This window comes from Cynara cardunculus, unplaced genomic scaffold (assembly GCF_001531365.2).
Source record: "Cynara cardunculus var. scolymus isolate 2C unplaced genomic scaffold, CcrdV1 Un_Scaffold_3186, whole genome shotgun sequence".
Taxonomy (NCBI): Eukaryota; Viridiplantae; Streptophyta; class Magnoliopsida; order Asterales; family Asteraceae; genus Cynara; species Cynara cardunculus.
This window is the reverse complement of record NW_020201380.1, coordinates 8,553-22,248: the sequence shown is the minus strand read 5'-3', so window position 1 is coordinate 22,248 and position 13,696 is coordinate 8,553. Positions and strand designations below refer to the sequence as shown.

At 37.4% G+C, this 13,696-nt stretch overlaps 1 protein-coding gene across 1 annotated transcript in view; it reads right to left on the bottom strand.

The window, feature by feature from the left end:
* The window catches only part of LOC112503531 (vacuolar protein sorting-associated protein 54, chloroplastic-like), a 49,333-nt gene extending 38,735 nt beyond the window's left edge, over nucleotides 1-10,598 (bottom strand). Inside the window, exons 1-2 of the mRNA XM_025107548.1 lie at nucleotides 9,549-10,598; nucleotides 3,371-3,450 (exon numbers count right to left, since the gene is read on the bottom strand). Of these exons, the coding sequence (XP_024963316.1) occupies nucleotides 3,371-3,450; nucleotides 9,549-10,340 (872 nt within the window). The 5' untranslated portion in view covers nucleotides 10,341-10,598. The remainder of the gene's footprint in view (nucleotides 1-3,370; nucleotides 3,451-9,548) is intronic.
* Nucleotides 10,599-13,696: the final 3,098 nt, after the last annotated feature.

Sequence of the window (13,696 nt, the reverse complement as noted above, 5' to 3'; positions counted from 1 at the left end):
TAGCCCGTCATGTTCGATTTAATGAACAATCATTTCCTTTCCAAACATCTCCTCCAACAACTCCTACTCCAACCACTCCAAATCCTTACGTCTCCACCTATCCCAAATCTGACCTCCCACCCACCTCTTCATCCTCCACAGGACCTAATGAACATTCTGCTCCACCAGAACCGACACCCTCCACCGCACCTACAGTGCAAACTGTCCCACAAGAAACAACACCTACCACCACCCCTCCTAATGACCACCCTACGGCCCAACCACCCCTTATCCACACCTATCACCGCCGTTCCATAGTCACCAAACAACCACCGCAGCCTACCCCTACCCCCCCTCCTCTACAACCGAACAACCCACCCGTACTCGACCACCCAACCTACGCCCCAATCCCAAACAAACCAAACCTTACAATGCCTCCTCATACCATACCCATCATCCTTCACCTGACACCGAACCGACCACCTTTACTATTGCTAACAGGTACCCTCAGTGGCGTACCGCCATAGCTGACGAGTATTCGGCGCTGATGCGGAATGGTACTTGGACATTAGTACCACGCGTTCCAAATTCCAACGTAATTGATTGCAAGTGGGTATACAAATTAAAAAGGGACCAAACAGGGGCAATAAAACGTTACAAGGCACGACTAGTAGCCAAAGGGTTTCGGCAGCAACCAGGCATTGATTATCAGGAGACGTTCAGTCCCGTGGTCAAATCGACCACCATACGTGTTGTTCTATCTCTGGCCGCAACACAGAAATGGTCTCTAAGGCAACTTGATGTGAAAAATGCCTTCCTACATGGTGATCTCAACGAGACAGTTTATTTGCAACAGCCACCAGGGTTCGTTGACCCGGACAAACCCGATTATGTTTGCCTACTTCACAAATCCTTATATGGATTAAAGCAGGCCCCTAGAGTGTGGATTCATCGACTTTCTACGGTCCTTCATTCTCTTGGCTTTCAGGGCTCCAAAACGGACCCTTCCTTGTTCATTTACTCCCATAGGGGCACCATTTTGTACATGCTAGTCTATGTTGATGACATTCTTTTGATAGGAAACAACCCGGAGGCTATTGACAAAGTGGTACAACGTCTTAGCCAATCTTTTGCTTTTCAGGATATGGGTCGCTTGTCTTATTTTCTCGGTATTGAAGTGACCAGTCAGAGTCATGATATGATTCTATCACAACGGAAATACATCCTTGAACTCTTGCAACGCGCAGGCCTGTCTAATGCTAAACCGACTTCATCTCCTATGACCACTAATGCTAATCTTGCTCTTGGTGATAGCGTTATGTTTGCTGATCCGGTCAAGTACCGCCAAATTGTGGGTGCCCTTCAGTATGTGACATTGTCTCGTCCGGATATTACTTTCGCGGTCAACAAAGTCTGCCAATTTATGCAGTCCCCCACTGAAAATCATTGGACGGCAGTCAAACGAATTCTTCGTTACTTGCAAGGCACTGCTGACTATGGTTTACGAATCATGCATGATTCAGGCACAATCCTTCATGCCTACMCTGATTCTGCTTACAACTCCCTAACTGGCTTCTCCGATGCTGACTGGGCTGGTTGCCCTGACGACCGTCGATCCACTGGGGGATATGCTATCTATCTTGGTTCAAACCTAGTATCATGGTCTGCACGAAAACAAAGGACTGTCTCTCGATCATCAACAGAGTCKGAATACAAAGCTCTAGCCGATAYTGTTGYTGAGCTCACATGGCTTCAAWCACTACTGCGTGAACTCCGGGTTCCTGTGAAGTCGGTTCCTACCTTATGGTGTGATAATCTTGGTGCTACGTATCTTTCAGCTAATCCTGTCTTTCATGCCCGTACCAAGCATGTAGAAGTTGACTTTCACTTTGTTCGAGAAATGGTTGCGCAACGGAAGCTTTCAGTTCAGTTTATATCTACAGATGACCAGATTGCAGACGTGTTTACCAAGCCGCTACCTTCACAACGGTTTCTCCTATTACAGTCCAAGCTACAGGTCGCTCCCCGGCCTTAGCTTGCGGGGGAATATTAGACAATTAAGTGTGATATATATATATATATATAATTATATTAGAGGGTCTAGAGTGTAAATGTATCTCTTATATATATCCCTGATTGTAATCGGTATATACACACACAATTACCAAGTATATCTAATCACAATAAATAATACTCCATCCAAAAAATGGAAAGTTGTCCAAAGAAAATGCATCCTTCCTTTTGGAAAGATCTCTTTCCAAATATACCTCTTTGCCCCTTAGTAACCATAAGAGTGATTATGAACCATAAGTTTTCTCAGTTTTTGTCTTATTAAGGGGTAAGTATTTGATCGTTTGTCAAAGCCATTTATTAAACTGCATGCCATGTTAACTGTTGGAATTTCTTGGGACAGAAAAAGTAATATTTTAACATCAAGACATTAGAAAGAAAACAGTTGTAACTAATAAGCAAAATGCAGCTATAAACTTATGTTCTTGATTATATAAGTGATAAAATTCAACAAATGGCTGCAAATCAGATTGGAAATTTTCACCAAATTCTAGAGCTAGAAGGATTAATCACATTGGAAATAAACTGATTGTGTGTCATATAGATACGCAATGCAGATAAGTTCATGGTGATCCAGAGCATATGTAATATGCTATAGTAATAATACCTCAAGTAAACAGTAATGATTCTCAATACGAAATACTACTAAATCCAACTTTTTATCTTGCACTTCAGTACCCTTCCGGTACTCCTTTACTCAGAAATTTGTCATATCTATCAGACCATGGCTTGTTACATCACATAATTAGATAAAATATCACTTCATGTTACTTCTTCATCATGCTTTATCTGATTGGTAGACAGTCAGAATTTTGTGGGATAAGGTGGGAAACTTCTATATGTAGGTCAAATCATCTACACTCAGGGTTGTATTAAGTCAGACTATTTTAAACTTTGTTGTAGTGTCATGATGAAACAGCTTTCTCTAGTGCAGGTCAAATCCCTAAATTCGCCTTCATCAAACAAGGCCACTATTCATCCAGTAGTCTCTTATTATTTGAGATTTAAATTTCTTAGGTAGCAAAACTTTGCAGCTTTCTCCAGCAAGCAAGCGTCAACATGAACCTTCTAAAGTGATTTGTGGGTCCCAAAGTTCGTCCTTCAAAAACAGGGCCACTAATTAAGTTGCCTCTTATTATTGAGAGTTAGTTTATTCGGTAGCAAAACACACATGTTATGGCATCTTACAAGTCAATAAATATATTCATCAACCAGAGAAGAAACAAATAAGATAGAGATGTCTCTTATAAAATGCCTCAAAAGATGCATACTAGCTCGAATCACACAAAAACATATGCATACAGTCGATAGATAAACTAACCTATTTACAGAATCTATTGCAGCAGCAACATGATCCTCGAGGTGACGAAAACAATGTAGGCCAGTCAGTTGATCACCATCCTATAAACAGAGAATTAGATATGTGATTAAGCGACAAAAGCAAATGTGTGCTCTGAAAAGCACATACAGTTTTCATTTCCACCATTACTATAAACCACAACAATTCAGCAAGTATATGTAGGAATCTTATTTAAACTAATTCTCATAATTAAAGCTTGCGTGTAGTGAAGATCGATTTTCTGATCAGCCAAAGCATCTCACAAGTTGACCACCAATACAAAATAAATTATGAGCCCATGATATATGCATTATCACAGTGATGAATTGATAAAGATTTATGGACTAAGAATACTTTTGCTTTAGTAATCAGACTACTGTTGCCTCATAAACTATCTACTGGCTGAAGCATTGGATGAGCAAGACATTTGATCAGATTTGACCAGCACCAATTATAACAACAATAACACGCCATCTTGCCTTAACAGTTGGTGTAGGCTAAAATATCTACAAGAAATCATAAAGGTGGATCAATCCTAAGACTCTTAAACATAAGAGTATTATAATTGGCCCACAAGCCCCTTCATTTACTCTATTTATGTAGACCAGGCCTCTCCCTCACTATGAAGAATTATTTAAACCCTAAACATTTACAAGACATTTGAAGCCAAGGTCTACAAATTGTAACTTCTCACCTCCAACACTTGTTAACTGCTGTAGATCATCACCCCTCTTGGCTGCCATTAATAGCCTACTGCCTCCACTGCAGATCATCAGTCCACTGCCTCATTTTGTCACTTTCACTTTTGGCCAGAAGATCACTAACACGTGTCACTGTGCTTGAGTCACCTTATCGCCACTTACACTTTCATTTTCCACTTCCATTTACGGCCACAAGATGCCTTCATTTACTCTGTTCACATAGGCTTCTCCCTCACTATGTAACATCCTTTTAAACCTAAACATTTACATGACATTTGAAGCCAAGTTTTACGTAGAAAAAAACCTGGTGATTGTAAATTCTCGCCTCCAACACCAGTTAACTGCTGCATATCAACACCCCTCTTGGCTGCCATCAATAGCCTACTGCCTCCACTGCCAATCATCAGTCTACTAACTCATTTTGCCACTTTCACTTTTGGCCAAGAGACCTCTAATACGCGTCATTGTGCTTGACTCACCTCACACCCTCAAATCTCCGCATCTTCATCCCTTTCTTGAACCACAGTTCTTTTACCAGCTATAAAGATTGTCATTGCTCCTTTGAGTAACCTGATCCTTCATATGGTATGTTGTCACCGCCCAACAAGTGCAGAGTTTCATTGCCACAAGAAGCTGTTGATGCCCTAGTGTCACACCCAATACTCCTGAATCTGGATTTCCATGTAATCGTTCAGTGTGGGCATTAGAAGCATGTTGACAAGCATTTCCAAGGCAAGAACTGGAATCTGCTAGAGATCCAGGGGCTCCACTGTTAAACTGGTGTTCTCATGTGTATATTAGATCATTCTTCCAGAGTGGTCTTCATATTTGTAACAGTATAAAAGCACTATTAAATGAGCCTAGAACCTTCTTACGCTGGTATATTCCTTGACGGACTAAAGTCTCCTATAAAGGAAGGACCGAAGAAGTACTGCTCATTTGCAATCTTTAATCCAGTAAGTGATTAAGAGATAAAAGAATAACTGCTCAGTGTTGGCACAAAGAAAGCTCTTTGTAGTGAGTTTGAAATGAAAGATTTAGGAAATCCTAAGAAAATCTTAGCCATGGATATAAGTAGGAAGTAGGAACGGGAAGGATGGTTTATTGGATTTGTCCTAGGAAGGTTATCTTAACAAGGTTCTTAGCAAGTTTGGTATGTCAAACTGTAAACCAGTTATCTCACCCTTGTCACAACAGTTAAGATAGGTGTGGATCAGTCACGAAGACTAGTATTGATCAAAAATTATATAAAAGCCATTCCTTATGCAAGTACAGTGAACTTTGTGATGTACACCATGGTTTATACATGCACAAATTTGGCTTCTGCTGTTAGTATAGCGAGTAGATTTATGGCTAATCCTGGTGGAGCTCATTGGCAAGCTTTGAAATTGGTTCATATATATATATATATATATATATATATATAAAATTAGATAAAAATAACAAGGAATAGAATTTGATTAGTTGGTATTCAAAATATACGATTAAGTTTTTATTTCAGGCAAATTTAAAATTGTTCCTTATAACGTATAATATAAAAAAAGAATTCATTAAACTTATCCAATTAACTTCTCATCCCATAATGAATTAGTTAATGAGTTGAAAATAAACAAACTAAAATGAAGAGTTATTATTTCATTAGACCGATGACCGCCTAGCAGCACGACGCTTGTATTGCTCTCCCACAACCCCGTTCCATTTCGACAAAAGACCCACACCCAAGTTCCATAGGGTCAACTGGATGATTGTTAGTCTATGGTGGAATGAGAAGGTGCTGGTTCAATATTGTGAAAGGTTTTGTGGATTCTGATCAAGCTGGTTGTTTAGGCACCAAGAAGTCTCGTACTAGATATGTGATCAGTGATTTTAGAACTGCTATAAGCTGGAAACTTGGTTTGCAAAAGATTGCAGCATTACTTCCTCCATAGCTTTAACTGTGGTTGTTAAGGAAGCATTGTGGGAGGAAGCAACTTCTCGGGAGTAGAGGATTCAAAAGTGTGTTCTCACAGTATACTTGATGGTCAAAATGCAATACAATGTATCATGGGAGAACTAAACATATCGACGTTAGGTTACATTTTATCAAAGAGGTAATTGCTAATGGGCCAGTTATAGTAGATACAGTATCAACTGATCATAATTATGTGAATATGCTTACTAAAATCTTACCTAGCAGCAAATTTTTCCATTGATTGGATTTTACAGAAGTCTGAGTTCTTGAAGCAACATAGCAGCCACTATTTCGAGACTGGTGCTGAACCAATTTGTCCATTGTCTAAGGCAGATATTAGATAACTGACTTCTCTGGGTTGCAATTAGATGGCAGCTTGTGATGATAGAATATGACAGTCAGTTGGTTTTAGTCTAAATAGAGGTCTTGGTTTAGTCTTATTAAATACGTTAAATCTTGTTTTCCTGTAATCTAATAATAATACTATGCATATTGGTTCAAGGGAGAGCTCTGTAATCGTAGGAGAGACTAGAGAGAGAAACCGAAAGTAATAATAGTGGATGTTGTGGGAGGTTCAATCGATTTATATCAATAGTTCCAAACCACATAAAAATTTTGGTGTTGTTTTAATTGGCCCTTTTCTATTGTATAAAGTGTTCTTGTGGATATTCTTGAATCTGTGTGAAGATTGAAATTGAAGAAGCAAAGATTTCTTTACAAGTTCCATGATTAATTAGAAAACTTAATTTGAGAAGAAGAAAAGATCTAGAACGGTGGTACAAATATGTTTTGACTATTTATTAAATATCTAAAGCACCTTCCAAATGAGCCTTATTTTTCAAAATAAGTCTAATGGAATCTTGTTTTCCAATTTAATTTTTGAATTTATTTGTTATTGAAGGGTCTCTAGTTGTTGTTTTTAACTTCATTTCTTTAAGGGGTTTATTCATATAAAACAAAAAGAATGTACTTGGATAGTTCATTTGATTTTAACAGGCAAACCAAACATGGTAATCAAATGATAATTGCTTATTCGATTCGCTTGTCCATTACATTACTTTCGCATTCAATTCCATCCGATCAAATGGAGCATTAGGTTTACTTGGTACATAAAATGTGTTGTGATTAAAGTGACATGGATTGACATGAGAAAACATAAATATGTGGCAGTTGGTATGACAGTATGACAGCTGCATGTTGAGATATTCGAACAAACTAATGAAGTCAATGCTATCGAACCAAACAAATGGAGTAGCATGAGAACTCTCGTGGCATTCCCGATACCATGAGAGCTCATTTTACTAGTCATGAGTTAGCGATGGCAGATATTAAGGAGCACCTTGTCATTTGAGTGAAAAAATTGAGGGAGGTGATAACACATTTGTGACAAAGGTAAGACCACACCATGCCAAGCCAACCGACAATGTGTGAACAAGTAGCAATTTCAGCCACAATAAATCTTGTTTCCAGAGCAAGGTGATGAAAGCTTACACACACCTTCATTTTCAAGTCGATTATATACAGTATAATGTAAATTTGTAATTTCCCAGAAAAGGTGGATGTTTATGGCAATGTTGACATTTTCGGTATAGTGAAACTCCTTGAAGCCAACTTGTTGTGTGATATATGTAGAGCAACATATTAAGCTTAACACCTACAAATATATTTATGGATCGACATATAATTGCTTAAGCTTTAAGGTTATATTAGAAAACCTTCTAAAAAAACGAATTATTATGTCAAAGCCATTAGCCCTAAATAAAAATCACTGATCTCACAATTTAGATGCATTATACGTTCAATTCTTAATCAAACATAATTGTTTACTATTAGAATGAGTGTGTTTCCACACTACCATCATCTACATTTTATCAAGGCGGTAAATTGTATAGTTCTTTTTCTTTGGGTAATTACTTTAAACAAGTACCACAATTTACCTTTATCATTGCAGCAGTCATACCTTTAACCAGACCTTTAAATTTCATATTCTTTCAGCAAGTAAATAACACTACAATAGAAAAAAAGGCAACCATGTTTCTGCGCCATTTAGTTCTGTTAATGAGAAGCAATTCCAACTTCTAATTTATTAATACTTTTATAATCCACCTAGTAGAATCATTTAAAAGAAGTAAACTTCATATCATGTTGATATTTTCACTATTAAAACAAACATTGCACTCAATATGAATAATAAAGTATTATCAAGTATAAAACAAGAATGTAATCAAGTGTAACACAGTACTATATTCATATACCAGGAAATGCTTCAAATCATCAGTGACATCTAAAGCTCCAGCACAATCAGCAGATTGGACAAGCTACAAAGCAATTGAACAAGAGAATTACAGTCATTTCATAGGCTCAAACATCACATATAGCATATTTTCTGATTATTGATTAAAAAGAACAGATATGAAAACCATTAATTTAACTGTGTATCACAATTGATTCCACTTGCTGTAAGTTGCCACCAAACCAAATATCTTTTATGTTGATAACAATGACCTAGATAACATTTCTTCAAATAATTGGTTCTCATCAGAAACCTTGTCAGGTAATAACATGAAGGCAGAGTATCAAAGCAAAGAAAAGCTAAAAGCATGAGGACAAATAAGCTTCATTTTCTTGACTTCAAAGGGAGGTTTACTTTTATCTTTATACCAAACCTCAGCAATTCTGAGGAAGCTGTTCTGGGTGAAATTGTTACATGCATATCTACTTTCTGAATCTTTTCATGTGGGTGGTTTATTAACTGTAGGCCTCCTTTTCAGTTGCCAACATCTTTATAATATATATCTTCCAATACATACTTTCTGTATTAGCATGTTATTAATTCAGCAAATCCAAGGAGAACAAGATGTTGGTGAGACGCTTTTGGATATGTTAACATTTCCATTTCATGTGCATTACAATGACAGGTTGTATATCAACCGGTGGTTCGAACCCAGCACTGCTCCTAGGCTGGAATGAGAAAGAACTAGTGGTTTCAATCTTTGAAGTCCTGTTTATATGCTTCTGACTTCACATAACATTCCCCAGTTTCTTGCATCCAGTTCCTCATGCATGCTAGAGATGTTGGCAACCTTATGCTTGATTCTTTTCCTAGATGTAGACAACCTTATGCTTGAATTTTTTTTTCCTTTTTCATTTCTTGAACAGAAAATCTAAGGATCATAAAGCAAAGTTGGCAGCCACAAGCAAGTATTACTGGGTTTCTCTTGTATCCCTAGCTCTTCTATATTTATTTCTACTACAATCTAGATATACTATAGAGGCATGAATACTATTTTGTTTATATACGAGTATAGGATTCAATTGGTCCTAATGCAACTTCAGAAGGATAAATAAACTTGAAGAAGAGTCTTTATATGCTATTTCATAACAATGTGCTTGAATCTAATCAGTGCCAGGTATAATTTGTAGTCACCCTGAACTAGAACACAAGAAAGCAACTAGTATCTCCAAATAAACACACAAACAGCACCAGAAAAACAAACAGAAGGAATACCAACTTAAGTGCCGCAAGAGATTGGTTAACGTATAATATAAGCCTAAGCTTCTCCTGCAGTGCCAACAAATCGCTCCGGGTAAGATTTAAATCCTGAATTTGACAAGCTGAATCCACTAAATCTACATCCAAAAGCCTAATCGTCTCCTTCAATTCTCTGATCCGACTACACCCCTCGACAATCTTCAGACTCAAATCTTCTAACTGAACCTGTGCCTCAAAAAACGAATTCGAACGTAGTGAGATCTCCTTAACCAGATGAAGCTCCACGACGTCCAGGTACTGTGACAACTTTTCTTGCATTACGGAGTTCTCGGCGACTGTAGAAAACGGGCAGGCGGCCCTGAAAGTTGCTCCGTCTTCGAGTGAAAAATCCTCCTTGAAATACAATGCGGGGACTTCCCGCAAACAGGCGACCAGGGCTTCCCCTGCCCTCTCATGGTGATCAGGGGCATCCTCATCCCTGCTCTCCTTGTTGGAGTGGTTCCTGATGTCTTCGAAGCGGCTATGGTGCTCGGATATTGAGGACAAATAGGATGTGAATTCAGATCGAGATATTTCTGAACCAGGGGTTTTGTTGGCGGGAGGAGGAGCGAATTCAGGGACTTGCACAGCAGTTGAAGAGGACCACCAACCGACCCAGGAGCCGTCGGAGACATGTGGGTTGTTGAGAACGGAAGATAAGCTTTGGGTACTTGCATCGGAGAGTGATTTGGATAACAACGAAGAGGGGGAAGAATTCTGTCGATTAGGGGTGAACCTTCCCGATCTGGGGGAAGGCCGTAGATCCATTTTCTTCACGATTTGTACAGCATCAATCAATCCTAACGGGGTTTCCCACTTCCGATATCAATCAAATCAAATCAATATATGGCGTTCTTTAACGTGTACAGACAATCTCTCATCTGTGTTCGATCAACTTTAAGCCCATGAATCAGTAATAGCTAAGGATGGATGGAGATCGAAAATGGGGGTGGGGGGCCAAACCAGCTGTGTTAATAATGATACACTGCCTTGATGTTAAAACTTAAAATTATTTAGCTGACTGCGCTTCAAATGGATGGGTTTGCAAAATCTGACCTCGTCTTATTAGTATATCAATAACTTGGGTGAAGTTTGGTTTATTGGAATCCGATGAAATTTAAAGGATGTGAAATGGTCAATTTTGCTGATTAAATTTTGTTCATGTGTTTGGTTTATTATTTGAGTTTTTAGGTCATAAATTCGAATTCCACATATAATGGAGCCATTTTCCGGATAATTCAAATCAAAGCAATTGGATGTTCAATTCGGACCTATATGACATCATCCATCAATAAAAATATTTTCTTTGTGCTTTAGCAAGGAATTCAGATTACTCCAACCCATCTTCTATGGAAAAACTATTATGTTCTTATATTCATTCCATTTCATCCACCATGCGGTTGTCACTATCACCACTGTCAACACCACCGTCACCACAGTAGCCATTGTTGGATGTTCGTGGTGCGGTTTAGGGTCAAATCATAAACTGCACCGCATATATGGTTTAAAGATTTTCCCAAACCGCAAAAATTGCAGTGCGGTTTATACGATTTGAGCCTAACACATTCCAATCCAATAACTATACAATCACAACTTCATAATGAATTCGATGATGATGCTCTTATATTCCATAAAATAAAAACTTTTGCTACTTACTAAATGCGTAATTCAAAAAAGCAAAAAGGCATAATGTAAACAAAATAGTTCATAATTAATCCAAAAGTTAACTTATAAATAATTTTGATCATGATTTTTGACAAAAGGAAAATGAAATTAACTCAAACAAGAAATTTGTAATGTAAAAACTAGAAAGGAAAACCGAAAATTTAATAAGTAATCAATAATGTTTTCTATTATTTTCATTTGAAAAATGATTATATTATATATATATATATATATATATGTTTATTAATATATATATATATATATATTTAAAAATATATTATAGAAAACATACGGTGCAGTACGGTTTGAATCGGGGTTTAATAAATCAAAACTGCAACGTAAAATGCGGCTCGATGAAAAAGCAAATCGCACCACGAATGTCCTAAACTACATTTTGCTACTGGTGCAGTATGTTGCGATGCGGGAGGTTTGTGCAGTTTGGTGGTTAAAATAAACACCCCTACTTGCCGCTACTTAGTTACGACCATCGCCTTTACCCCACCACTGTTGACGTCGCCATCGTCGCCAACACTACCATTACCACCATCGTTTTCACACTACCACCATCGCTGCCGCCACGGTCGCCTTCACCCCATCACCATCGTCGTTATCACAACCAATGTCACCATAGTCATTGCCACTGTTAGTACTACCACAACAACCACTATCACTACCACCTCCACCCACCTATTACTAGTATCTTCAATCAACCAAATAGATAGATTTAAGAAAAGAAAAAATGACAAATTTTATTCGAGTCTCTGTCAACCAAATGCATGGTCAAACCTGATGAAATTCCATTTAAGTTCCTTCATATTCCAATTCCTTTGACGGATTTCAATTCTGACAGATTTCATTTTGCGTACCAAATGTCACCTTATATCTACGGAATGCAACTATATTAACCAAACAAAAAGAAAAAATTGTAGTAAATGACTAAACTCTCCTAAACATTTGAAAATTTATGGCATTCTGTTTTATGAGATATGGCTCTGAATGGTTGTATGCAAACGGGATAGGGGGTAAATTTCTTGATTGGTAAAAACTATTCGGCGTAGAAGGGTTCGGTCTCATTATTGGACTTGGGTTCGGCATGGAATTAGACGACATCTGTTATGAATAAGAAGACAACATATGTTATGAATAAGAAGAAGACACCTTGTTAAGAGAATACTTCAATGATAGTAATGTCGTTATTGTTAAGACTGTTGGAGGATAGTTTCAAGAAATGCTCCAATATAGAACACAAATACAAGCTTGGTCTATGCTTATTTTTAAGGGTGTGTTGTTAGCAAGGCGCTTCTATAGAAGTTACTCTGAATTTCTTGGTCTTGATCAACAATCTTCATAACTTCAGTTATCTATAGGAAGGGTGTTCTACAAAAAAAATCTTTTGGTTACTTTAACATAGGACATGTTTCATCTCAATGAAAATATGGAAAAGAATGGCATGCAAATTTAATAGGAGACCATGCACCGATAGATCCCGTGAACTGATTATGAACATTAAGAAATACAATCACAAACAGAATATGAATGAGGAAGTCATCATGTCATTGACTTCAGTCTTTGATCTTGAGAAACAATTCTTAATGAATTAACTAAGTGTCTAACTCTAGATAATGCATCCAAATTTAGTTCCAAACTCTGAAGAACTTTGAAGAGTTCAGCACTTAGACTTTTCTTCACTTTCAAACTCTGGAATCATTACTTCAGACTTGTTGTCGAACTCTAGATCCATGTGTTCATAGTTATATCCGAACTCTAAACTAACTCTGAAATCAAGTCTTCAGACTTTCAAGATTTAGAAAATTTGCACAACTTTGAACCATCTTCTTGTTTCAACAATCTCTCCCATTGGTTCAAATTTGTATATACACATCAAATTTGTATTCTCTCAGAGTTTTCACAAATCTTGACATGATTAAATTCCTAAAATTCAATTGAACTTGAATTAGATGAACCATCTTCTCTATCAGCTTAATGTTATGATTTCTCCTTTCCTTCTTCTTCTTTAAGAAATTTGGATTTGCCTCAGAGTTTTAGATGAGTACTTAGAAACTTCATATACTCTAAAGAACAACCTTTCTCCTTCTTTGTAGGTCTTGAAAATGAAACCAGCTTCAGGATGCTCAATAAGAGATCCACTTTTGAAGTTCTTGATGTTCTCCAGAAAGGTATTAGGGATAATTAGGTACATTGTTCCCTTGTTTAGCTCCAAAGCAACTTGAAATTCAACCAAAGCAGCCCATTTAGTTACCCTTAACATTCCATGTCTTATTATTGAAATGGATTTTCTGAATCTTGAGATTTTATCTTCATATGGAGCCAACAACAAGTGCATTTCCCACAAATCTTGTAAACAAATACTCTTGAAATAAGCGTTTGTAAGAGTATGAGCATTTCAATCTTCCTTTATTACATCAAAAACCATATAATCGAAGTTTTTAAACTTTCTT